General features: G+C 47.8%; 1 protein-coding gene across 2 annotated transcripts in view; it reads right to left on the bottom strand.

The window, feature by feature from the left end:
- The window catches only part of CORO2A (coronin 2A), a 65,519-nt gene that overhangs the window by 9,260 nt on the left and 30,469 nt on the right, over positions 1-25,790 (bottom strand). For both annotated transcript variants that reach the window (XM_069574066.1, XM_069574065.1), the window contains exons 2-4: positions 16,363-16,563; positions 3,445-3,561; positions 2,347-2,496 (exon numbers count right to left, since the gene is read on the bottom strand). In XM_069574066.1, coding sequence (XP_069430167.1) covers positions 2,347-2,496; positions 3,445-3,561; positions 16,363-16,563 — 468 coding nt within the window. The remainder of the gene's footprint in view (positions 1-2,346; positions 2,497-3,444; positions 3,562-16,362; positions 16,564-25,790) is intronic.

Raw genomic sequence — 25,790 nt, 5'->3', positions numbered from 1 at the left:
ACTGAAGTGGCCACGTGGTAGGAGGGGGAAGTCAGCAGTCAGGCTGTCTAGCAGTGAAAAGAAAACACCATCTGCTTGGAGCAATGAAACATCCATGCTGGGAGGACCCCAGGGAACCAGCTAATCCAGGGGGTTTCAAACAGTCATTAGCAACAGTTTCCAACACATAGTTAATAAGGGATGCCATGTTTAGCTGCATAGGCTGTGCAGTGCACAGCTCCAGGGCAACCCATTCCCAAAGTCCAAGATGTGAACAGAGCCCCCTGGAGTCGTGTACAGATAAAACTGTACAACCATAAGCAGTGAAGTGAAAGTCGCTCAGTCATGTCTGACTCTTTGCACCCTATGGACTATAAGTCCATGGAATTCTTCAGGCCAGAATACTGGAGTGGGTAGCCTTTCCCTTCTCCAAGGGATCTTCCCAACCCAGGTCTCTCACATTGCAGGCAGATTCTTTACCAGCTGAGCCACAAGGGAAGCCCATAAGCAGCAGCACACCCTACCTAAACAGATAACAGAGCACTTCTGATCAGAATGGGGTAGAGGACCTTTCAACCACTCCCATCCCACCCTCTTATCCACCACAGAGGCTTCTGAGGTGCCTCTGTAAAGCCTTATAGAGTTGTGAAAGGAAGAGTTTAGAAGTTAAAGCCTTATAGAGTTGTGAAAGGAAGAGTTTAGAAGTTACAATGGCATCAACCCCATCTGTGTACAGACTGAGGCCCAGAGGAGAACAGGGACTTTCCCAGGTCACGCTGCAGGTCAGAGACTGAGTGGAGACAGAATCAAGATAGCCTGTGCTGTGAGCTTTCCCATTCCACGGAGCCCACAGCTTGCTAACCTGGCAGTCAATGAAGGAGGCTGAGGCATCTCTGAGCAGGGGCCAGCTCACCCCCTCCAGTAAGACTAATGGACTGAGCAGTGTCCCACACCAAAACTTATGTCTACCCAAAACCTCAGAATATGACCTTATTTGGATATAGGGTTTTCACAGTGTAATGAGGTCTTGAGAAATCTGTATGCAGGTCAGGAAGCAACAGTTAGAACTGGGCATGGAACAACAGACTGGTTCCAAATAGGAAAAGGAGTACGTCAAAGCTGTATATTGTCACCTGCTTATTTAACTTATATGCAGAGTACATCATGAGAAACTCTGGACTGGAAGAAACACAAGCGGGAATCAAGATTACCGGGAGAAATATCAATAACCTCAGATATGCAGATGACACCACCCTTATGGCAGAAAGTGAAGAGGAACTAAAAAGCCTCTTGATGAAAGTGAAAGAGGAACGTGAAAAAGTTGGCTTAAAGCTCAACATTCAGAAAACGAAGATCATGGCATCTTGTCCCATCACTTCATGGGAAATAGATGGGGAAACAGTGGAAACAGTGTCAGACTTTATTTTGGGGAGCTCCAAAATCACTGCATATGGTGATTGCAGCCATGAAATTAAAAGACGCTTACTCCTTGGAAGGAAAGTTATGACCAACCTAAACAGCATATTAAAAAGCACAGACATTACTTTGCCAACAAAGGTCTGTCTAGTCAAGGCTATGGTTTTTCCAGTGGTCATGTATGGATGTGAGAGTTGGACTGTGAAGAAAGCTGAGCACTGAAGAATTGATGCTTTTGAAGTGTGGTGTTGGAGAAGACTCTTGAGAGTCCCTTGGACTGCAAGGAGATCCAACCAGTCCATTCTAAAGGAGATCAGTCCTGGGTGTTCTTTGGAAGGAATGATGCTTAAAGCTGAAACTCCAGTACTTTGGCCACCTCCTGCAAAGAGTTGACTCATTGGAAAAGACTCTGATGCTGGGAGGGATTGGGGGCAGGAGGAGAAGGGGACGACAGAGGATGAGATGGCTGGATGGCATCACTGATTCAATGGACGTGAGTCTGAGTGAACTCTGGGAGATGGTGATGGACAGGGAGGCCTGGCGTGCTGCAATTCATGGGGTCGCAAAGAGTTGGACATGACTGAGTGACTGAACTGAACTGAGCTGAATGAGGTATCAATACAATGAGGCTATACTGGATTTGGGTGGACCCTACAATGACCGAAGTCCTTATAAGAAGAGAAGACACATAGATATACAGAGAAGAAGGCAGAAGATGGAGGCAGAATGCAGTGATGCAGCTATAAACCAAGGAATGCTTGGAGCCCCTAGAAGCTAGAAGAAGCACAGAAGGACTCTTCCCTATAGCTTTTGGAGAAAGCATGGCCCTCCTAACATCTTGATTTTGGATTTCTGGCCTTCAAAACTGTGGGAATGCATTTCTGTTGTCTTAACCCACCCAGGGTACTTCTATGTCAGGGGAGCCCCAGCAGATTAAATAGACAAACCCACCTTGTAGTCATAGCCGGAGCTGAAGAGGATGTTGGCAGCTGTGGGGTGCCACTCCACCAGGCCCACTTTGCGGGCATGGCCCACCAGCTCTTTCCTGAAGGCTGTGAGGTTCTTGGTCAGCAGCTGCTTGGGAATGTCCCAGATTTTAATCTGTCAGGAGAGACACGGCCCAAGGGGAGTGTTAGCTGGCATCCCCTTGCAACCCTGAGCAACAAAACTGGCAGTGCCCCGCAGAAGGGCCAGGGCAAGTCTCTCTGTATCTACCTGTCATTCAGTGGAGAGGCAGGTGGGGCTCCTCAGAGGGACAGGGGCTTTCCCAAGGTCTTTCAGCCCAAGCAGGGGCTGGAGATGAGCCCAGGCTTCTGGGAATCTGTTCCATCCTAACCTGTAGGTGAGTGGATGGGCCATAGGCCTGATTCCCAGGCTGGAGATCACAGCAAGTCCACCTCTTAGCCTAGAATATCCCTCAGAGTACTGTGATCCCAAAGGCTCAGGGGAGAGCTCCAAATGCCAAGAAGAAGGGTTTATGCTATATCCTCAGGGTACTGGGAAGCCAGTGCAGTCTCTGGAGCAGGACAGGGTAGAGACAACCCCCAACCCCTTCTGTGAGAGGGGCCCCCTTGGATGGCCCAGAAGAGGAAGACTAAAGGTGAGAAGGTAGGCATTTAATGCTCCCAGTCTTATCCTTTTAAATCTTCCCTCTAAGCAAGATCTTCCCTCCCTACTGTCTATGAGATTGTATGGCATAATATTTTCAAGCCACAGTAAAAATGCTCTTCACAGCATTTTTTCCCCCTTCACAGCATTTTATAGTTTCCCCGGAAGATGTGCATTCCCATCAGGAAATGACACCTATCCACATTGGATGGTTGGGAGCTATTAGGCCCATTTTATAGATGGGGAGACCGAGGCCCATAGAGAGGAGGGGTGGCACCCCAAGTTCCAAGGAGCCCAGAATGTCTATCTAACTCATGCCCTCCTCACACAGTGACCTCACCTTGTCAAGGATGGAGAAGTCAGGAGCGTCAGAGCTGCATCCAGATTCCATTCTGTCTCCCTCCACCCCAGCCCCACTCCTCTCGGGAAAGGGGCACTCACCGTGGCATCTTCAGAACAGGAGGCGATCTCAAAGTCATTGAAAGGGTTCCATTTGACATCTAAGACATTCCCTCTGTGCCCGCAGACCTTCGGGTAGTGGGGGTCCAACTTTCCTGTCTGTAAAACAGTACCCAGGGAGGTTGAGGAGAGGATGCAGCCAATTCCACTTTAGCATCTGGAGGAGGGTCACTCAGGCAGCCAGCAGTCACTGAGTGGACAGGAAGACGTAGAGGGCAGAGCTAGTAGTGAATCCAGGACTTACCACTAATCCCTGTGGGATCCTGGGGGAGTCTCGACACCTCTCAGAGCCTCAGGAAAATGGAGGCAGTAATAGATATTTCAGAGAGTTCGAGTGAGGGTCATAGGAGGTGAGGTATGGGGAGGGTCTAGCTCAAGTGTCTAGCACATGCTAGGTGTTTAATAAAAGGACGTTTCTCTTCATATACTGCTAGCAGGAATGCAGAAATGGTGCAGCCACGGAGGAAAACAGGCTGGCAGCTCCTCAAAAGGTTAGACAGAGTTACTGTATGACCCCATAATTCTACTCCTAGGTACAGCCCCGAGAGAAATAAAAACATAGGTCTGCAAAAAAATGGTACACCAATGTTCACAGCAGCATTATTCAAAATGGCCAAAAGGTGGAAACAACCCAAATGTCCATAAATGGATATCTAAAACCATATTCATACATAGTGTATTCATACAATGCAATATTTTCCAAAAAGGGAACGAAGTCATGTCCAACTCTTTCCAACACCGTGGACTATAGCCCACCAGGCTCCTCTGTCCATGGGAGTGGGTTGCCATTTCCTCCTCCAGGGGATCTTCCCGACCCAGGGATAAGAACCCATGTCTCCTGCATTGCAGGCAGATTCTTTTATCGCTGAGCCACCCAGGAAGCCCCAGTATATTCATAAAATGAAACATGTTCAAAAAGGGGAAGGAAGTACGGACGCATGCTACAACTTGGGTAAACACTGAAAACATCGTGCTAGTTGAAACACACCAGACATAAAAAGCCACATACTGCATGATCTGCTTAGATGATCTACCAGATGTGGTTCTGCTGCTTGAGCAAAGGAGCACACCCCCTGGTACCTAGAATTCTGAACCCTGACTGATGCATGTGAGAAGTCCAGGACAGGGGTAATTCCCTGGCTGTCCAGTGGGCAGGACTCTGTGCTTTCACTGCTGGGGGCCTGGGCATGTCTCAAGTTGGGGAACTAAGATCCCAGAAGCTTCTAGGTGTGGCAACAACAACAAAAATCCAAAATAGTTACATCCATAGAGACTGAAAGCAGACTAGTGGTTGCCTAGGGCTGAGGGGAGAGGGGCATGGGGAGTGACTGCTAACGGGTATGGGGTTTCTGGGGGTGATGAAGTTACTTTCAAATTAGTGGTGATGGTTACCCAACATGTGAATATCTAAAACCCACTGAATTACACACTTAAATGGTGAATTTTACAGTATGTGAGTTATAAAAGTGAAAGTCGCTCAGTCATGTCCAACTCTTTGCGACCCCTGGACTATACAGTCCATGGAGTTCTCTAGGCCAGAATACTGGAGTGGGTACCCTTGGATCTTCCCAACCCAGGGATGGAACCCAGATCTCCCAGATTGCAGGTGGATTTTTTACCAGCTGAGCCACAGGGAAAGCATGTGAGTTATACTTCAATTAAAAAGAAAGGGTGGGTTTTTCCTGGGACACAATGGATAAGAATCCACCTGCCAGTGGAGGAGACACAGGTTCAATCCCTGATCCAGGAAGATCCCACATGCCATGGAGCAACTGAGCCCGTGCACGGCAACTACTGAGCCGGTGCGCTAGGGCCAGGGAGCTCCAGCTACTGAAGCCTGTGCACCCTTAGAGCCTGTGCTCCGCAGCCAGAGAAGCCACCACAAGGAGACGCCTGCGTACCGCAACTAGAGAGTAGCCCCCATTCACCGTAGAACAGCCTGCGCAGCAAAGAAGGCCCCGCACAGCCGAAAATAAATAAATCAAAAAAGAAAAAGGAAAGGGCATTTCCTCCCTTCCCCTCTTTCCTGCTGAGAATTCCTGTCTAGGGGCTGGGAGGACATACAGGTTTCACAGCCCTGCAGCTGAGAACTCCTGGGTCATAAGAAAACTACACCAGTTCAAGCACAGAAGCTGGCAGCTGGCAGGGACCAACACACTGATTTTACACATCACACTGCATGGCCCTGGCAGTACAGGGCCCAGAACGCCCTCTGCCTGCCAATGCAGACACCGCCCACATCCACTCCCCAGCCTCAGGTTCTAGAGCCCACCCACCAGCAGGCTCCACCCTTATATCTAAGTGAAGGAGACGGGAGAAGAAAACTGGCTGACACTCAACCATCTGGCAGACCATTTCAAGGAGCCTGGAGGACAAGCCCAATGCAAAGTGCTGGGTGAACATGAGACGCAGTACTTGACCTCACATAACTAATAGTCTCAGGGATATTTAAAACCGTATTTTCAAGGACAGAGTGAACTCAGGGAACACCCACAGGCTCTTTTTCCCTCACCTGCCCAACTCTGCAGAGCCCCCTGCACTCTTGTGGAATGTCCTGAGACCATGCCCAAGGGAGAGCAAGCAAAGACCAGGGACGCTCTATGGCCTTGCCTCCTAGGGCTACAGAGAGGGCAGCTGCCATGACTACAGCCATAGGACATCCCATTACCTCTGGCAAACTAGGAGACAGACACCTGAGCCTCTGGTTCATGCATCTTAGCTCTGAAAACAGGCCATGGTCCCAGGCTCCCCTTCAGAAATCCTCTGCCCAATTCTGATCTCATTCCTTGGGAAAGGGTCTTAGACATCTCTCCCTAGACTGGATCCCTTCCAGGAGGGGGAACCCTATAAAGCACATTATTTGACAAATTGGGGTGTGAATGGTAGATAAAAGTACTGTAAAGCTCAGCTGAGTGAATTTGACAATGTACGTAAAGAAATGGGTACGTAAGAAAAAATTCTTATTTTTAGGAAACATACTAGTATTTAGGGATAATTGAAAAGCAGAGACATTACTTTGCCAACAAAGGTCCGTCTAGTCAAGGCTATGGTTTTTCCAGTGATCATGTATGGATGTGAGAGTTGGACTGTGATGAAAGCTGAGTGCCGAAGAATTGATGATTTTGAACTGTGGCGTTGGAGAAGACTCTTGAGAGTCCCTTGGACTGCAAGGAGACCCAACCACTCCATTCTAAAGGCGACTCCTGGGTGTTCTTGGGAAGGAATGATGCTAAAGCTGAAACTCCAGTACTTTGGCCACCTCATGCGAAGAGTTGACTCATTGGAAAAGACTCTGATGCTGGGAGGGATTGGGGGCAGGAGGAGAAGGGGACGACAGAGGATGAGATGGCTCGATGGCATCACCGACTCGATGGACGTGAGTTTGGGTGAACTTTGGGAGTTGGTGATGGACAGGGAGGCCTGGCGTGCTGCGATTCATGGGGTCACAAAGAGTCGGACACGACTGAGCGACTGAACTGAACTGAACTAATCATCAAAGCGTTTAGAAAATAAAAAAGTACTTTCACATACATTGGAAAAGACCCTGAGGCTGGGAAAGATTGAAGGCAATAGGAGAAAGGTGGCAGAGGATGAGATGGTTGGATAGCATCACCAACTCAGTGGACGTTAATCTGAGCAAACTCTGGGAGAGAGTAAAAAAGAGAGGAGCCTGGCATGCTGCAGTCCATGGGGCTGCAAAGAAGTGGACATCGCTGAGTGACTAAACAGCAACAGACATTCAGAGACAGAGAGACAAAATAAAGACTTTGGATGTGTCATTTGACAGTGCTGTGTGAGGAGGCGAACAAAAGATCAGTTTCTTTCAGATGGTTTAGCCTTCTTCAAGGATGAGGAAAACGGGCCCCCGGGCAGAGGGCAGCAAGGCAGCACCTGGAGTGAGGGCCCTGCAAAGAGATCACCGCACCCACAGGCCCAGCTCAGGTCTCCATGGGACCATCGCTCCAGCCACCAGGCCATTCTCTACTGTCCTAAAATATGACTGATAATCTCTCCCTTGCAGGGCGATGAGGGTGAAATGACGTACTGTAGCTGAAAAGTCCAACAGTGATCTCCTATAGTAAGTGCTCAAAGAAGAGCTTTTATTATACGTACATTTGTGTGCACACACACGTGCATGCGTGCTAAATTGCTTCAGCCGTGTCCAATTCTTTGTGACCCTAGGCACTGTAGCCTGCCAGGCTCCTCTGTCCATGGGATTCTCCAGGCAAGAATACTGGAGTGGGTTGCCAACATACACAAACATCTACATATGTGTATATGTACATATATTTATATATATATATATATATATTTTATAAAAGTTTTTGGTTGTGCCTCTTGGCATGAGGGATCTTAGTTCCTCCCTGACTAGTGATGGAACCCACATCCCCTGCATTGGAAACACAGAGTCCTAACCATTGGACAGCCAGGGACAGCCTAAAGTTGAGGGAAAAAAGACTGGAAGGAAATGCATCAAAATGTTATTCATGGTTATCTCTACACGGTGAGTTAACTGGGTGTGGCTTTAAAAAAATCATCCTCTGTATCTTAAAAAAATTTTTTTTCTAAACTATAAAAACTGTGTAAAATTTTGCAATAAAAAATGTATTTAAGAGGGAGGTTCAAGAGGGAGGGGACATGAATACCTATGGCTGATTCATGCTGATATATGGCAGAAACCAACACAACATTGTAAAGCAATTATCCTTCAATTAAAAATAAATATTTTTTAAAAAAGGTATTTAAGACAAGACTTTCTGAAAAGATCGGGTCCTTGCAGGATTAGCTAAAAATTTCTGATAAAGCTGCAGAGCCTGAGGGGCTCTGCGATCAGGAATGGTAAAAAACACAGCAAAGCTCAACTAGCCTGCACCTGTGGCAGGCATTACTAGTGGATCACTGACCACCCTCACCCCTCACCCCCCAGACTGGCGGAAGAACTTGCCCAGGGTCATGGGGAAGGTGAAGGGCAGAGTTGGGCTGGAGCCCAGGGTGAGCCTGTGGCATACTTCACTGTGGTCTGAGGGAGCACCAGCCCTGTCTGAGTCAGTGTCCTGACCCCCTTCCTGCACACAGCCTTTCCCTTCTCTTGGATCATTTCCTGGGCCAAAGGGCCGAAGCAGTCAGCAGCACTGTCTTTGGCTGTGGCGTACCCAGGTGCTTTCAAGGTCTTGATCTCTGCACTCTGGCCCAGGGCCAAGCCCCAGGTTCTGCCCTAAGAAGGTTTCTCTAGAGAGCTGATTGTCCCTGGCCTTGGCTGACTGGAAGCAATGTGCCCAGGAGCCCCATTCAGACTCCAGCCTCCAGCTCTGTGAGCTTCAGACTCAGAGGTACCTGAGAGCCAGGCCTGGCTCTGGTGGGCAATCCTCCCAGGCCTCCAAGAGCAGAGGCCCCATCCCCACACAGCTTCTCTTACTTCTTAATGAACAAAGGATGGCAGGTGGTCCCCAGAGGCTGGTAGGCCCTGTGCCTAAGAGGGTTTCTGTGGGAGGACCCACATTAATAGAAATTAGCCAGTCTGATAGGCTATTGACCGGGCTGCTAAAAGCCCTGTCAAGACAGGGATATTTATAATCCAGAGGCCACTGCTGCCTTTCAGCCCATTAGGCCAGCAGTCAGCCAAGGACAGGACTCTGATTTATGGATGTGTGTGTGTGTGTGTGTGGGGGGGGTGGTGGTGCTCTAAATGGGGGCTTCCCAGGTGGTGCTAGGGGTAAAGAACCTACCTGCCAATGCAGGAGATGTAAGAGATTGGGTTCAATTCCTCAGGAAGATCCCCTGGAGGAGGGCATGGCAACCCACTCCAGTATTCTTGCCTAGAGAACCCCCATGGACAGAGGACCCTGGAGGGCTATGGTCCATAGGGTTGCAAAGAGTCGGACACGACTGAAGTGACTTAGTGCACACAGCACAGACTCTAAACCAGAGGAGACACACCCGTCCTCCTCCTAGACGCCAGGGAGCTGCTCAGCCTGGAGAGACAGCACCTCCAAGTCTCTGAGGAGCGGCTGTCCTGGGGCAGATGGAGTGGACGGGACTGTAGGACCCAGAAGGCAGGAGCCCAGTGGGGTGGGACAGGAGAGGCTGTGGGGTTACTGTCGTGACCTTAGGGCTCACAGGGAACCTGCCTCTCGGTCAGTTTCCTCATCTACAAAATGGCAACAGTAGTAGAATCTCAGGGTGGACATGAGGATTAAATGAGTTCATACACATACAGTGCTTAAGACTCTGTCTCGGGAATTCCCTGGTGGTCCAGTGGTTAGGACTCAGAGCTTTCATGGCCAAGGCCTGGGTTCGTTTCCTGGTCGGGAAACTAAGATCCCACAAGCTGTGTGGCACGACCAAATGAAAAAAAAAAAAAAGACTCTACCTGGTACATGGTGAGCTTTCAGGATATTCACTAATATAAGTTCATCAGAACTAATCACAATTACCCAGCTTTATTGTTGCTCAGTACTTTGCAGGGGCCAGGATGTACTTAGCGAGGCCAAGGTGTCCTCAGTGAATGCACTCAAGCACATTATTACATCTATAAGGAACATGTTTGCAAGTATTTTTCTTTAGGAACCATAATTTCAGGAGTCATTTATGTGCCAGGCCCTGTGCTAGGGGCTCTGCTCAATTATTTAGTTATTTAACCATTCCAGCCATCCCGGGAAGCAGTGCAAGAATCCCCATTGAGAACGTAGAAGCTGGGGATAGCAAGGGTTTATAATCAGAGCCACTTCAACCACGGCAGAGCCGTGAGAACTGGGAATGCTTTCTCTCATTCATGGTCTGTCTCTTGCTATCCCCACACTATAGTTATCATCAGCGTCATGCAGGCCTTTCAATGAGGACCTCCTATGTGCCAGATCTTATGTCCCATGCAAGTGGCAGCAGAAGATGGATTACTCATGATCTGTGCCCTTCAGGAGATGCCAACCTGTGGAGGAGGCAGGATATAGTGTACTCAGGGCTCAGAGGCAGAAGAAATGCCCTGGGGGATCAATCAAAGAAGGTTTCCTGGAGGAGGATGCCTTTGAATTGGGCCTTAAAGAAAGACTTTGACCAGACTAGGATGAAGGGGAGGCATTGCAAGCCAGAAGGGTTGGGCCATACACAGATAGGTTTCAAGTAGAGAGATCCTAAAGCAAGCAGGCAAAAAGGTAGACTGATGGGTAGGAAGGTAGAGAAGTCCAGACAAGAGGGGACAGGTCACCTTGCATAGAGCTAGATGCAAATGGAGAGATGGACGAGTGGACAGATGAGACATGTCCTAACTAGAGTCGGTGAGACTTAGCCAGAGGGCTGCCCAGAGGAAATAGCTGAGCAGGGAAAAGACAGGAGTGTCCCCTAATCTTGCAAATACACATGCCGCTAAAATGCAAATCATGTTCCCAGGAGGATTTAGGGAATGCATCATTCATCAGCCCTCCTCTCACATGCACAGATGAGCCTGGGGAAGGTCCACTGTAGAACCCCACACCCAGGGCTGTAAGTGGTGAACAGCGGAGGCTATCTGGTAACCTAGCTTGGTCACCTCCAGAGGTGGGGAGCCCATGTCCCCGCTAGGTGGCTTATTTCACTTTCAGACCTTATTACAAACTGTGAGCAAATACTTCTTACACCTCCACCCCACGCCATCTCCCTGGTCCCAGGCCAGCTCCCTTCCAGGCTGAAGAGACCCTTAGAACTGGAAGAGACTTTCTCCCCCAAAGAAAAACAGTAAAACAGTCTAGCACACACCCTGCATCTCTACATTTCTAGAAGGGGAACCTGAGTATGGAGGGAACAGGTGTATGCTGTGGAGGGCTCTGAGGTTTACAGCGTTAGCTGGGATGTGGATGAAGAGTTCTGGTGAGAAAGGCAGGACTTTGTATGCAGGCAATGGGAGAGGGGGTGGGTCCTAGGAGTGATGTGGCATGACACAGGCTTAGGCAGGGTCTGGCTGGCCTCCAAGAGCACAGCAGTGAAGTGCTCCCCTCCCCCTGCTCCCAGGCACCTGTTCACCATGCGTCCCTTTGGCCCCCCAAGCCCATGCTCTCCTCTGGCTTGGTCTACTCCCAGCGATGCTGCAGGGCTTGACCCCAGAGCTCTGCCTGTTCTTGCTGGCATTCCTCCCGACCTCCACACCTCACAGCAAAGTCCACCTCCCACCTGATCAGGTGGGTCTGCCATAGGCCTGGTGCCAGGGTCCAAAGCCCAACCTGGCATGTCCCCCAGGCTCAGGGCGGGCGTGTCCCCAGACCTCCCCACTGAGCCTTTGTTCCCTGAGTGCAGCTCTTGGTTGCCTAGGCTGCCAGCGCCACCCTGCAGTGGGTTCACCTGGGTCACAGGGTGGAAGAGAAAGGAACTGTGGAGTCACTCCCTCTGGGACACCTGACACCACATGGGGCAGCCTGGCCCTTCTGAGAATAAATCCCATACACGGTGGTAGAGCCAGGAATCTTCCAATCCTGCGCTAAAATAAAGAATTTGCTAGCTTGTCCCTTCCTTCCTTCCTTTACTGACATTCTCTGTGCCTGGATGGGACTTACACCCTGGTAACTGACAAGGAACCGATGTCAGCCAGAGCCGAAACTCAGAAGTGCAGGTCGGCTGAATGAGAGTGGGGCCCCAAGACCATGTCCAGGTCTGGGCCCACACCCTTCCTGCTCAGGGTCCTTCAGACAGTCAGCTCCCTGAGCCTCGGCATCCTTATCCATATAACGGGGCAATACCTCCCATAAAATGGTCTAATAAAGGTGCAGCATAAGCCCTGGCCCTGCTGACCACATGGAAAAGGGCCTGCAGGCCTGTCTGCCCAGGTAAGCACTGCACCATGGGACCAGCAAAGGTCCTTTTCCTCTCTCCGCCTCTCCCTCCTGCTTCGTCACACTGGATGTGGTTACTTAAGAAAATGTCAACCAGATGCAACGTGTGGACCTTCTCGATGCTGATTCAAACAAACCAGGAGCAAAGAGGCATTTATGAGGCAATCAAGGGCTTTTTCACATGATAGGAAATTGCTGTGATCCTGGCATTGTGGTTATGTCAGAATAAACACATTTGTTATGTCACATTCTGTTATGCCAATAACAGAAAATGTTATTATTTTATAGAATTGCAAACTGAACTCTGTGGGGGTAAAATGACAAACAGTCTGGGCTTTGCTTTAAAATATTTCAGGAAAAAAAAAGGGATGGATGAAGCAAGCATGGCAAAGTCTTCAAAATTCTTGAATCTGGGTGTGAAGAGGTCACGATATTGTTTTCACCTACCTTTGTGTTTGAAAATTCTTTTTGTAATGATAAAAAAAAAACAACTAAAATAGAGCCTAGCTGCTGAAAAACAGCAGCATTGGCATCACCTGGGAGTAGAGACGCCAGATTTAACAAATAAAAAGAGGATACCTGGTAAAATTTGAATTTCAGATAAACAGCAAAGGACTTTTTAGAAGTTATGTTCCATGTAATACTTTACTTATGCTATAAAACTATTTGTGAAAATAGCTTGGCAGTTTCCTATAAAATGGAACATGTAACTACTTTATGATCCAGAGATTGCACTCCTAGGCATTTATCCCAGAAAAATGGAATTTACTTATGTGCACACAGAAAACTGTACACAAATGTTTATAGCAGTTTCATTCCTAACAGCTTCAAACTGGAAACAGGCCAGATGCCCTTCAACAGCCAAGGGTTCAACAAACTGTGCAACCACACCACAGAATACTACTCGGCAATAAAAAAGAATAAACAATTGATACAGATAACAACCTGGATGGATCTCCAGAGAATTCACTGAATGAAAAAAGTTAAGCCCGAAAGGCTACACACTGTATGGTTCCATTTGTGTGATAGTCTTCAAAAGCAAATGTATAGGAACAGAGAACAGATTTGTTCAATGAAAATTTATAAGTATCAACTGTGTCTGCCCACGTGATATGTGGGTAAGCAAAGTACTGGTTCTCCCCAACTCCTCCCACATTGCAAGTACATTAAGAAGTACTACCAGAAGAACACAAGTGACTCTGATTCAAAGCACTCAGGGCATGGTATCCTAAGAAAGCAATGTACTATGGAATATATGATGAAAAGGAGAATGCTCTGGACATTTGGAGGAGGGGGAAAAAGTGACTGAACATGGCACACATTTCCATTTACTTAGGTCATCTTCATTATTAGCCTGTCAATGATGCTCTGTAATTTTATCCTATTCAGTTTTGCTTATTAATTCCTGGGTATTTACTCTTTTCATTCTACTGGAAATATTTACATTTTCTAAGCACTCTTGTTATGTAAAAATGCAATTCTGACTTGGATTCTGATTTTTCATCCAGTCACCTTCCAAACACTGATTATTTTTCCTAGTAATTTGACTCTAGTTCTTCTGGTTTTCTATGTAGACAATCACATCAGTAAATAATATGGTTTTATCTCTTCCTTTTCAATCCATATACCTTTAACTTATTTTTTTAGTCTTACTGTGCAGGCCAGCACCTTTTATATTCTTTTCTTGGGGGGTGGGGGTGTTAGTTCCCTGACCATGGGTCAAACCTGGGCCACGGTAGTGAGAGCTCAGAGTCCTAACCACTGGACAGCCAGGGAATTCCCTAAAGGGATGTTTCTTTTTCATAAGTGATGTTTGCACCATATTAACAAAGAGATTAAATACCACCAATATCAGCAATAATGGGACAAACTGACCTCATATGTCATACGACATAATGAACTGAGGATACAACATCACTTATTTAATATTCTTGCCAAAAACATACAACATGAATCTAATCACAAGAAAGCAATGGGTCAAATTCAATTTTAGCAACATCCTTCAAAACAGCTGGGCTTTACAGCTTTAAAATGTCAATATTATGAACTGAAGTAGACTATGTAGTCTAATGAGTAAAGTGACAGCTAAATATAATGCATGATCCTGGGTTAGACTTGACCAGAGATAAAATTTTTTTATACACACATTGTGAAAGATATGTAAAAACAGACAAAAGGTAAATTTGGCAGAATCTTAACAACCAGTGAATCTTGGTGAAGGATAATCATTTATTCAACTATTTTTGCAACTTTTCTGTAGGGTTGAGAGTCTTTCAAAACAAAAAGTTTAAAAAAGTCTGTTTCCTAGCAGACAGGAGCCAGGTGGGGTGGGACAGGAGAGGCTGTGGCGCTACTTCCCTAGTGGCTTAGCGGTAAAGAATCCACCTGCCAGTGCAGGAGATATGGGTTCGATCCCTGGTCTGGGAAGATCCCACATGCTGCAGAGCAACTAAGCCCCTGCACCACAACCACTGAGCCTGTGCGCCTTAGAGCCTGTGCTCTGCAGCAAGAGAAGCCACTGCAATGAGAAGTCCGAGCACCGCGACTAGAGAAAAGCCCCTGCACGGCAACCCAGCACAGCAGAAAATAAATATATTTTTAAAAATTCTGCTTCCTATGTTAGTGAGGATCCCTTTTCCTAGTTTGCAAAGAATTTTTATTTTGATCATGAATGGGTCCTGAATTCTGTATGTGTGCATGCTCAGTTACTTTAGTCGTGTCTGACTCTTTGCGACCCCAAGGACTATAGCCCGCCAGGCTCCTCTGTCCGTGGGATTCTCCAGGCAAGAATACTGGAGTGGATTGCCATTTCCTCCTCCTGGGGAACTTCCCAACTCGGGGATCAAGCCCACGTCTCCTGCGACTCCTACACTGGCAGGCAGATTCTTTACCACTGAACTACCTGGGAAGCCCCACATAAGCATTAGTGCTGCAAATTTCCCTTGAAGCACCACTTCCCTGCATCCCCATAATTTTAGTGATATATTTCATTTTCATTCATGTGCAAGTATTTTTAAATTTCCATTTTGATTTCTTCTTGGATCTAGAAGTTATTTAGAAAGGTATTTTTATTTATTATTATTATTATTTTTTTGGCCAGGCTGATTGGCATGTGGAATCTTAGTTCCCTGACCAGTGATTGAACCTGTGCCCCCTGCAGCAGAAACATGGAGTCTTAACCCATGGACCACAAGGGAAGTCCCTAGAAAGGTGTTTTTAAACTTCTAAATGAATGAGAATTTAAAATTTCTCTCTTGTTATAGACTTCTAACTCAATTGCATTGGGATCAGAAAACCTGATCTGTGAATCTGTTTTGTGTGCGGTTTTAACTTCTAAAGGCCTTTAGGGCTCTAAGTCTGTTGTTGGTTTCTTCAGCTGATGCTTACTCAGGGGGGCTTACATGCTTGGTAGCTCTGTTTATGAACTTCCCTAGTCTTAATCTGCGGGAGTCCTGTTCACACTGAGATACTTTTCTCTGGAGAAACTTTCTACCTGCCTCTGCCACAAACCAGAGGCACTACCAAGCCCCTCCAGTCCCTTCGGAGATGCTGCCTCAAGGCAGAGACTCAGGATCCTGAAAAGATCCGCTGTTAAATTAATCTATGTGAAACTGCCATTTTGGGAATCAAAGTCTGTTAAATGTCAGCAACTGCATATGTCCCAACTTCTGCTGTCAACGATTGCCACAAGACAAGCCTATTCTTCCTGTTCACTTGCTGCTTACCTCTCCTACTTAGATTTCGCCTCAAGGTCCTTTTCTCTCTTGGAGAGAGGAGCTGGCTTTGGAGACTTCCCCAATGCCTAGTGAGCCTGGCAATGCATTTAATGTTATTCAGGAATGAATTACTTTGCAGTGGGGTCCTAAACATAGGACTCCTCATGGGAGCCCTAAACAACTGCAAGAAGCTGAAATCCCAGGAGAGGCAGACTTTTCCAGCGAAAAAACCAAGACGGAAAGGAGTGAAATGACTTATTTATGGTCACACAGCAGGGCTTGGACGTGAACCCATGTGTGGGATCCAAACTGAGGCTCTTTCTACTTCCCCTCTGTCCTGTGCTGCCTCCAGAGAGCTGTTTGGGTCTGGGCCTAGCAGGCGTCCTTACCTGGTGCAAGGGGATGACGAGGAAGGCACCCCCACCAGTACACTCAGTCACGACTGCAATGAAGTGGGGGTTCACAGCGCAGAAATGATTGTCTTGGACGCTGTGGGTGATGGGCACAGAGTCGTAGCAGTTCTCCTTGCTGGCTGGTTTGCCAAAGACATGGCGGAACTTGGAACTCCGGTACTGGGGGTTCCATGACATCTGTGAGAGACAAGTGGGACAGAAGAGACATGAGGTTCACCAGCTGAGAATAGGACACACGGAGTCTCACCTCCTCTCAAGGTGAGGGTGTGCGCAGAACAGTGGTCAGTTCTATGAGGACAGTGGCGTGCTAGGAAATGTATCCAGGTGAAAAGGCTAGAATTGTGGCTATTTGGAAGGGCCTGGTGAGAGGGTGTACAAGTACTTCTGAACCGTTTGCTTTTCATTCCTTCGAGTGCAAACACAAAAAAGCAGAAAAACTGGAGAGAACTCACCCCACCCCTTTCCTTATTCAGCACCTCACCAGACAGCCCAGCCTCCAAGCCCAGCCCAGCTCAGCCCAGCCAAGTGGGTTAACACTGCATCCTCTGGGGCCAGCCTGCCTGGGGTTCTAATTCCAGTTCTGCGCTTACCAGTTGGGTGGGCAAATAATTTCTGAAGGCTTGGTTTGCTTATTTATAAAATGGGGATAAAGAAAGTATCTGTCTCAGATGCATCAAGAAATTAAATGAGATGATACACTAAGATCCCTTGCTCAATAGTAATAATTACTACCACTATTATCATCCAGGCATCTTGACCTTCCCTCACTCCTCATCCAGCCTTCTATTTGTTCACTCAATATGTACTGAGCACCACAGTGCAACTAGGCCCTGTGCCAGACACTGGGGGTTTGGAGAAAGCAAGCCTGAGCCCAGCCTTACAGGAGAGAAGAGTCCCATGAGTGAGGCCCTTAGGGGAGTCTGAGCCACTGGGACCCAGTGTGTCATAGGTAATAATGGAGGTTTGTACATGGCAGCCAGGGAGGACTTGCTGCCCTCAGAGGAAGTGACATGTGAGCTGGGATCTGAAGGATGAGTAGGAATTGGCCATGTAAGCTAGACCAGGGTAAGCTGGGGAAAAGGTGTCCTAGGCAGATGGAACAGCCTGGGCAAAGGTCCTGAAACAGAGGCCAACATGGAATGTTTGGAGAACTATATATGTTATACATGTAAGATTGGCAAGATGCTAAAAAGAAAAATAAATACACACACAACACACGTATCCATGTAAACTGGATGATGTGAATGAGGAGAACAGAAGCTGGAGGGGTAAGCAGGGCTATATCGTGAATGGCCTGTAAGAGGACCCAGGGCTCATTAGTGGCCAAATCTACGGTGCCATGTGGCCTCCTCTTGTCCCTGCTGCTGCTCAGTTCAAACCCCTTCCTCTTGGTCTTGTTGACCCACTGGGCCCTCCCACCCTCTCTCCCCATGCAGCCAGGAGGACTGTTCTGCACAGCAAGCCTGGCTGTATTCCTCCCACCTACCCCCTACCTCGACCTCCCTCTGATGCTCCCCATTCACTGCTGCTTTATAGGATCAAGGCCAAACTCAGCTTGGGTCCCACCCCATATTCCAAGATTCCCTTTTCCTTGCTCATCTTCTAAACGGCACCTTCCAGATAAAGAACACCACCCAGTCTCCCTGGTACCTACTCCTGCATTTTCAGTCCTCTGGGCCTTCACCCTTGTCTTTCCCTCTGCTTGGCTTGCTCTTCCCAGGCCCTGGTTGTCTGTACTTGTCTCTCCTCTCCCCCAGCTCCCAGGTGGCCTCCACCAAAGCCAAACCGAGTAGCAGAGATCTCATTCTTCTGTCTCTCCTCCCTGCTCTGAACTGGAGTTTGGTGTCAGGGCTCCTCTACCAGCTTGCAGGTTCCTCAACGGAAGGCCTGGGGCTGCCCCAGGAATGCCCGGCACAGTGCTTTGCCCACCCCATGCTCCCAGGCACTTCTCAGGGGAAGGCATGTTTGACTGAGAGGTCAAGACAGGGCTGCCTCTGGCCCAGTTTGGGTGGTCACCCGAGGCTCTTCTCTGTGCTTAGTCCAAAGGCACAAAAATAGGCTGTTGACCTCAGGAGGTCACAGTGATCAGGGGCCTGACACATGAGCCAAGTCCCTTATACAGCACCAGGTAGCCCATCAGCCTTATAGTGGCAGGTCTGTCCTGTGAAGCTCAGACATTTCAACCTTCTTTTTGGGAGCTTTGCCCAAAACCCTGGTGGCATTTGCCAGAGCTACAGGAAACAGCACAGAATGCAGGGACTGCTTAATTAATGCCCATTTGATCTCAGAAAGGATTCGAGAAGCCTTACAGAAATAGAACACAGATAGAAGGAAATAAAAGGAAAAACCCATGGTGAGGAAATAGGGACAGAGGGAAAATGCAGGAAAAAAGAGATCACTAGGAATGTAGGGGGAGCAAAGCTATGAATGTGGGCTGCCCGATCCTGTACACAGAGGAGGTGGGCCTGGGGGATCTGTGTCTGAGCTTCCTAGCTGTCAATTCGACATGGGAAACAGAATCAAAACGGGATTTATTTACTCAGTGCCTGTAAGACAAATGCCACCATTTGCTAAGGAGCCAAACGGCTCTTCTCTGCACTGAGTCCTGAGAGAAATAAGTCCTATAGATTGTCTTAGGAGAGAAGAGCAAAAATAATGGTCTCCCTTCAGTTCAGTTCAGTAGCTCAGTCATGTCCGACTCTTTGCGACCCCATGGACTGCAGCATGCCAGCCTTTCCTGTCCATCACCAGCTCCTGGAGCTTGTGCAAACTCATGTCCATCAAGTTGGTGATGCCATCCAACCATCTCATCCTCTGTCATCCCCTTCTCCTCCCACCTTCAATTTTTCCCAGCATCAGGGTCTTTTCCAATGAGTCAGTTCTTCACATCAGGTGGCCAAATTATTGGAGTTTCAGCTTCAGCATCAGTCCTTCCAATGAATATTCAGGACTGATTTCTTTTAGGATGGACTGGTTGGATCTCCTTGCTGTCCAAGGGACTCTCAAGAGTCTTCTCCAACACCACAATTCAAAAGCATCAATGGATTCAAGGGATTAGATCTGATAGAGTGCCTGAAGAACTATGGACAGAGTTTCGTGACATTGTACAGGAGGCAGGGATCAAGACCATCTCCAAGAAAAAGAAATGCAAAAAAGCAAAATGGTTGTCTGAGGAGGCCTTACAGATTGTTGTGAAAAGAAGAGAAGTGAAAAGCAAAGGAGAAAAGGAAAGATATATCCATTTGAATGCAGAGTTCCAAAGAATAGCAAGGAGAGATAAGAAAACCTTCCTTAGTGATCAGTGCAAAGAAACAGAGATCTCTTCAAGAAAATCAGAGATACCAAGGGGACATTTCATGCAAAGATGGGCTCAATAAAGGACAGAGATGATATAGACCTAACAGAAGCAGAAGATATTAAAAAGAGGTGGCAAGAATACACAGAAGAACTATACAAAAAAGATCTTCATGACCCAGATAATCATGATGGTGTGATCACTCACCTAGAACCAGACATCCTGGAATGCGAAGTCAAGTGGGCCTTAGGAAGCATCACTATGAACAAAGCTAGTGGAGGTGATGGAATTCCAGTTGAGTTATTTAAAATCCTAACAGATGATGCTGTGAAAGTGCTGCACTCAATATGCCAGCAAATTTGGAAAACTCAGCAGTAGTCACAGGACTGGAAAAGGTCAGTTTTCATTCCAATCCCAAAGAAAGGCAATGCCAAGGAATGCTCAAACTACCGCACAATTGCACTCATCTCATACATCAGTAAAGTAATGCTCAAAATTCTCCAAGCCAGGCTTCAACAGTACATGAATGATGAACTTCCAAATGTTCAAGCTGGATTTAGAAAAGGCAGAAGAACCACAGATCAAATTGCCAACATTCGTTGGCTCATCGAAAAAGTGAAAGACTTCCAGAAAAACATCTATTTCTGCTTTATTGACTATGCCAAAGCCTTTGACTGTGTGGATCACCACAAGCTGTGGAAAACTCTTAAAGAGACAGGAATACCAGACCACCTGACCTACTTCTTGAGAAATCTGTATGCAGGTCAGGAAGCAACAGTTAGAACTGGACATAGAACAACAGACTGGTTCCAAATAGGAAAAGGAGTACATCAAGGCTGTATATTGTCCCCCTGCTTATTTAACTTGTATGCAGAGTACATCATGAGAAACGCTGGACTGGAAGAAGCACAAGCTGGAATCAAGATTTCTGGGAGAAATATCAATAACCTCAGATATGCAGATGACACCACCCTTATGGCACAAAGTGAAGAGGAACTAAAGAGCCTTTTGATGAAAGTGAAAGAGGAGAGTGAAAAAGTTAGCTTAAAGCTCAACATTCAAAAAACTAAGATCATGGCATCTGGTTCCATCAGTTCATGGCAAATAGATGGGGAAACAATGGAAACAGTGACAGACTTTATTTTGGGGGTCTCCAAAATCAGTGCAGATGGTGACTGCAGCCATGAAATTAAAAGATGCTTGCTCCTTGGAAGAAAAGTTATGACCAACCTAGATAGCATATTAAAAAGCAGAGATATTACTTTGCCAACAAAGGTTCATCTAGTCAAAGCTATGGGTTTTCCAGTAGTCATGTATGGATGTGAGAGTTGGACTATAAAGAAAGCTGAGTGCTGAAGAATTGATGCTTTTGAACTGTGGTGTTGGAGAAGACTCTTGAAAGTCTCTTGGACTGCAAGGAGATCCAACCAGTCTGTCCTAAAAGAAATCAGTCCTGAATATTCATTGGAAGGACTGATGCTGAAGCTGAAACTCCAATACTTTGGCCACCTGATGTGAAGAACTGGTTCATTGGAAAAGACCCTCATGCTAGGAAAAACTGAAGGTGGGAGGAGGAGGGGATGACAGAGGATGAGATGATTGGATGACATCACCAACTTGATGGACATGAGTTTGCACAAGCTCCGGGAGTTGGTGATGGACAGGGAAGCCTGGCATGCTGCAGTCCGTGGGGTCACAAAGAGTTGGACATGACTAAGGGACTGAAATGAACTGAACTGAACTGATGAAATATTGCTCTTCACAGCATCGGACTTTACTTCCATCACCAGTCACATCTACAACTGGGTGTTGTTTTTGTTTTGGCTCTGTCTCTTCATTCTTTCTGGAGTTACTTCTCCACTGATCTACAGTAGCATATAGGCCACCTACCGACCTGGGGAGTTCATCTTTCAGTGTCCCATCTTTTTGCCCTTTCATACCATTCATGGGGTTCTCAAGCCAAGAATACTGAAATAGTTTGCCATTCCTTTCTCCAGTGGACCACGTTTTGTCAGACCTCTTCACCATGACCCTCTGTCTTGAGTGGCCCTACATGGCATGGCTCATAGTTTCATTGAGTTAGATAAGGCTGTGGTCCATGTGATCAGATTGGTTAGTTTTCTGTGATTGTGGTTTTCATTCTGTCTACCCTCTGATGGAGAAGGATAAGAGGTTTATGGAAACTTTCTGATAGGAGAGACTGACTCAAGGGGAAACTGGGTCTTGTTCTAATGGGCGGGGTCATTCTCAGTAAATCTTTAATCCAATTTTCTGTTGATGGGCAGGGCTGTGTTCCCTCCCTGTTATTTGACCTGAGGCCAAACTACAGTGGAGGTAATGGCGACCTCCTTCAAAAGGTCCCATGCATGCACTGCTGTCCTCTGTGCCCCCAACCTTTCGGCAGGCCACACCTCCACCAGGGACTCCTGGACACTCATGGGCAAGTCTGGGTCAGTCTCTTGTGGGGTCACTGCTCCTTTCTCCTGGGTCCTGGTGTGTACGAGGTTTGTGTCCTCTAAGAGTCTGTTTTCCCAGTCCTGTGTAAGTTCTGGGGGCTCTCTGGTGGGGTTAATTGTGACCTCCTCCTAGAGGGCTTATACCATAATCAGGTCTATTGCACCCAGAGCCCCTGCCCCTGCAGCAGTCCACTGCTGACCTGTACCTCCACAGGAGACACTCAAACACAGTTCTGTCTCAGTCTCTGTGGGGTCCCTGGGTCCTGGTGAGCACAAGGTTTGTTTGAGTCCTCTGAGCGTCTCTGACAGGTATGGGGTTTGATTCTAAATGTGATTTCGCCCCTCCTACCTTCTTGCTGGGGTTTCTCCTTTGCCCTGGAACCTGTGGTATCACCTTAAAGTTGCTCCAGCACCATGCAGCCACTGTTCCAGTGCCCCGAAGCCGCCACTTTGGCAACCCCGAGGTAATTAGTGGCAGCTGAGGAGTTGCCTGGGGCCTGGGCTGGGGGTAGCAAGTCAGCAGGCTCAGCTCCTGGCCCACACCCCTGTATTGAGCAGCAGTACCCACTCCAGTACTCTTGCCTGGAAAACCCCCTGGACAGAGGAGCCTGGTAGGCTGCAGTCCATGGGGTTGCTAAGAGTTGGACACGACTGAGTGACTTCACTTTCACTTTTCACTTTCATGCATTGGAGAAGGAAATGGCAACCCCCTCCAGTGTTCTTGCCTGGAGAATCCCAGGGACGGCGGAGCCTGGTGGGCTGCAGTTTATGGCGTTGCACAGAGTCGGACACGACTGAAGTGACTTAGCAGCAGGTTCAGCAGCAGGGGAGGGAGGGGCATCCGTCTATGGCCCTGATGCTGACCAGACACTCCATCACTCCCCATATATCTCAGCCGCCCTGCAGTTAGTCCTATCCTGGGCTTCCCAGGTGGCTCAGTGTAAAGAATCCGTCTGCCAGCGCAGGAGAGGCAAGAAACTCAGGTTCGATCCTTGGGTCAGGAAGATCCCCGGGAGAAGGGAATGGCAACCCACTACAGTACTCTTGCCTGGGAAATTCCATGGCCAGAGGAGCCTGGTGGGCTATAGTCCTTGGGGTGGCAAAGAGTCGGACGTGACTGAACACGTTAGTCCTAGCCAGTGGATCGTGGGCAGATGTGGTATGTCACCTGCCTGTGACCCTCCAGAACTCTCGTCCCCGGCTGGAGGGATGAACAGTCCACAGGTTCCAGATGGTGCAGATTCCCTCATCCTGAGTCCCTCGGGCACTCTGTGAACACGGTACCTCTTGCCAACTGACTCATGTTGGACACACAGCATGACAGAAAATTAAATTTGTATAGTGAACCACTGAGAAACAGCAGATGGGGATTATTTGTCACTGAGCATAGCCTACCCCTGGTGGCTATTGGGCTTCCATGGTGGCTCGGCTGGGAAAGAATCCGCCTGCAATGCAGGAGACCTGGGTTCGATCCCTGGGTTGGGAAGATCCCCTGGAGAAGGGAAAGGCTACCCACTCCAGTATTCTGGCCTGGAGAATTCCACAGACTGTATAGTCCATGGGGTCAAAAAGAGCTGGACACAACTGAGCGACTTTCGCTTTCACTATAGCTTACCCCTCCTGACTAACACCAAGAGCTGGATATGACTTAGTGACCGAAGAACACGCACTGCTCCTGCGTGCATGTATTTATCAGTTCATGAGTGAGTTTCAGGGCTCAGCAATTCAGAAAGCAGGAGTTTCACTTTCCCCACGAGCAGGTACTTGCCTGGAAATGAGTACTATAGTGGGTCCTTAGCACTGTGAGGCCCTTGCCCACAGGCTGGGCCAGAGCACAGATCTGGACCAGGTCTACCCCATGTCACTTGTCCTGTCCTGCCTGGTCCCATCCAGCTGGGCCCACATCAAAGCCATGGCATGCCTTCTCAGGTGGAGCAGGCCAGCCCCCTGGGGCACAAAGCAGAGGGTGGCTCCTTCTGCTGCTGCTATCCCAAGGGTGCTTAGCAGGCCAGATGCCACAGGATTAGGCTCTTTGGGCTGAGAATTCCCTGCCCTGCCAAAAGATTAGTCATCACCAGGTTTAACATCCCACTGAGGGTTTTTTTTTTTTTTTTTTTAGTTTTTGGCTGGCCACGCAGCATGCAAGATCTTAGTCCCCCGGCCAGGGATTGAACCCACACCCCCCGCATTGGGAGCACGGAGTCCTAACCATTGGACAACCCAGGAGTCTCCATTGAGTTTCTTTCTTAACTAGCTCGATGCCCCTACAACCCTCCTGAGGCCTGTTGTCTTCATTTGGTGCCGAGGGAGCGACTTGAGCAAGACCACAGGAGTAGGAGCAGTGAAGTGGGTAAGCAGAAGCCACTACCTGGTCTAGACGCCGTTCTTCCCAACTCCTGCTCCCCTGGGACTTTTGAGAGAGATGGAGACATAGACAGGGCACAGAGACCCAGAGATTGTCCTGCCTGGCCCCAAGGGCCTGTCTTCCCAGCCCAGCCCTGCATCATTTCGGGACAAGGGTTAGCTGCAGGGTGGCTGGGTGTGGTACAAAGCAGCATAGCAGATTATTCATTAATGGTGCCGATCCTGGCTTCAGGGAGAGAATGAAATTACCTGATTTGGTCTTTGAATGTCAGGGGTGGGGTTGGGTTATCCAGGCTACTATTGTCCTCTTAGTAAGCTTGTGTTCCACATCTAATATTTGGAATTACATTTTATTCTTTCCTTTAAAACCCAACCTTGTGGTCATCAAGCTGCCTCCAGACACACCTCCTGGGAGGGTATGAATCACCACACTTAACTTCAGCCACTGTTAATAGAAGGAGATTAGAATCAAAAGTTTCTTAGCTTCACAAAGTGAAAAAAGATGATCATAACTGTATTTGAAGGTGATCTACAAAGACCAAGAATTAATACAATATGAAGAATTAACAGCTGTTTCAAATCCTGAAAGATGATGCTGTGAAAGTGCTGCACTCAATATGCCAGCAAATTTGGAAAACTCAGCAGTGGCCACAGGACTGGAAAAGGTCAGTTTTCATTCCAGTCCCAAAGAAAGGCAATGCCAAAGAATGCTCAAACTACCGCACAATGGCACTCATCTCACATGCTAGTAAAGTAATGCTCAAAATTCTCCAAGCCAGGCTTCAGCAATACGTGAACCACGAACTCCCTGATGTTCAAGCTGGTTTTAGAAAAGGCAGAGGAACCAGAGATCAAATTGCCAACATCCGCTGGATCATGGAAAAAGCAAGAGAGTTCCAGAAAAACATCTATTTCTGCTTCATTGACTATGCCAAAGCCTTTGACTGTGTGGATCACAATAAACTGTGGAAAATTCTGAAAGAGATGGGAATACCAGACCACCTGACCTGCCTCTTGAGAAATCTGTATGCAGGTCAGGAAGCAACAGTCAGAACTGGACATGGACCAACAGACTGGTTCCAAATAGGAAAAGGAGTACGTCAAGGCTGTATATTGTCACCCTGCTTATTTAACTTCTATGCAGAGTACATCACTGGACTGGAAGAAACACAAGCTGGAATCAAGATTGCCGGGAGAAATATCAATAACCTCAGATATGCAGATGACACTAGCCTTACGGCAGAAAGTGAAGAGGAGCTAAAGAGCCTCTTGATGAAAGTGAAAGAGGA

This window comes from Ovis canadensis, chromosome 2 (genome assembly GCF_042477335.2).
Source record: "Ovis canadensis isolate MfBH-ARS-UI-01 breed Bighorn chromosome 2, ARS-UI_OviCan_v2, whole genome shotgun sequence".
Taxonomy (NCBI): Eukaryota; Metazoa; Chordata; class Mammalia; order Artiodactyla; family Bovidae; genus Ovis; species Ovis canadensis.
This window is presented reverse-complemented; position numbering and strand designations above follow the sequence as displayed.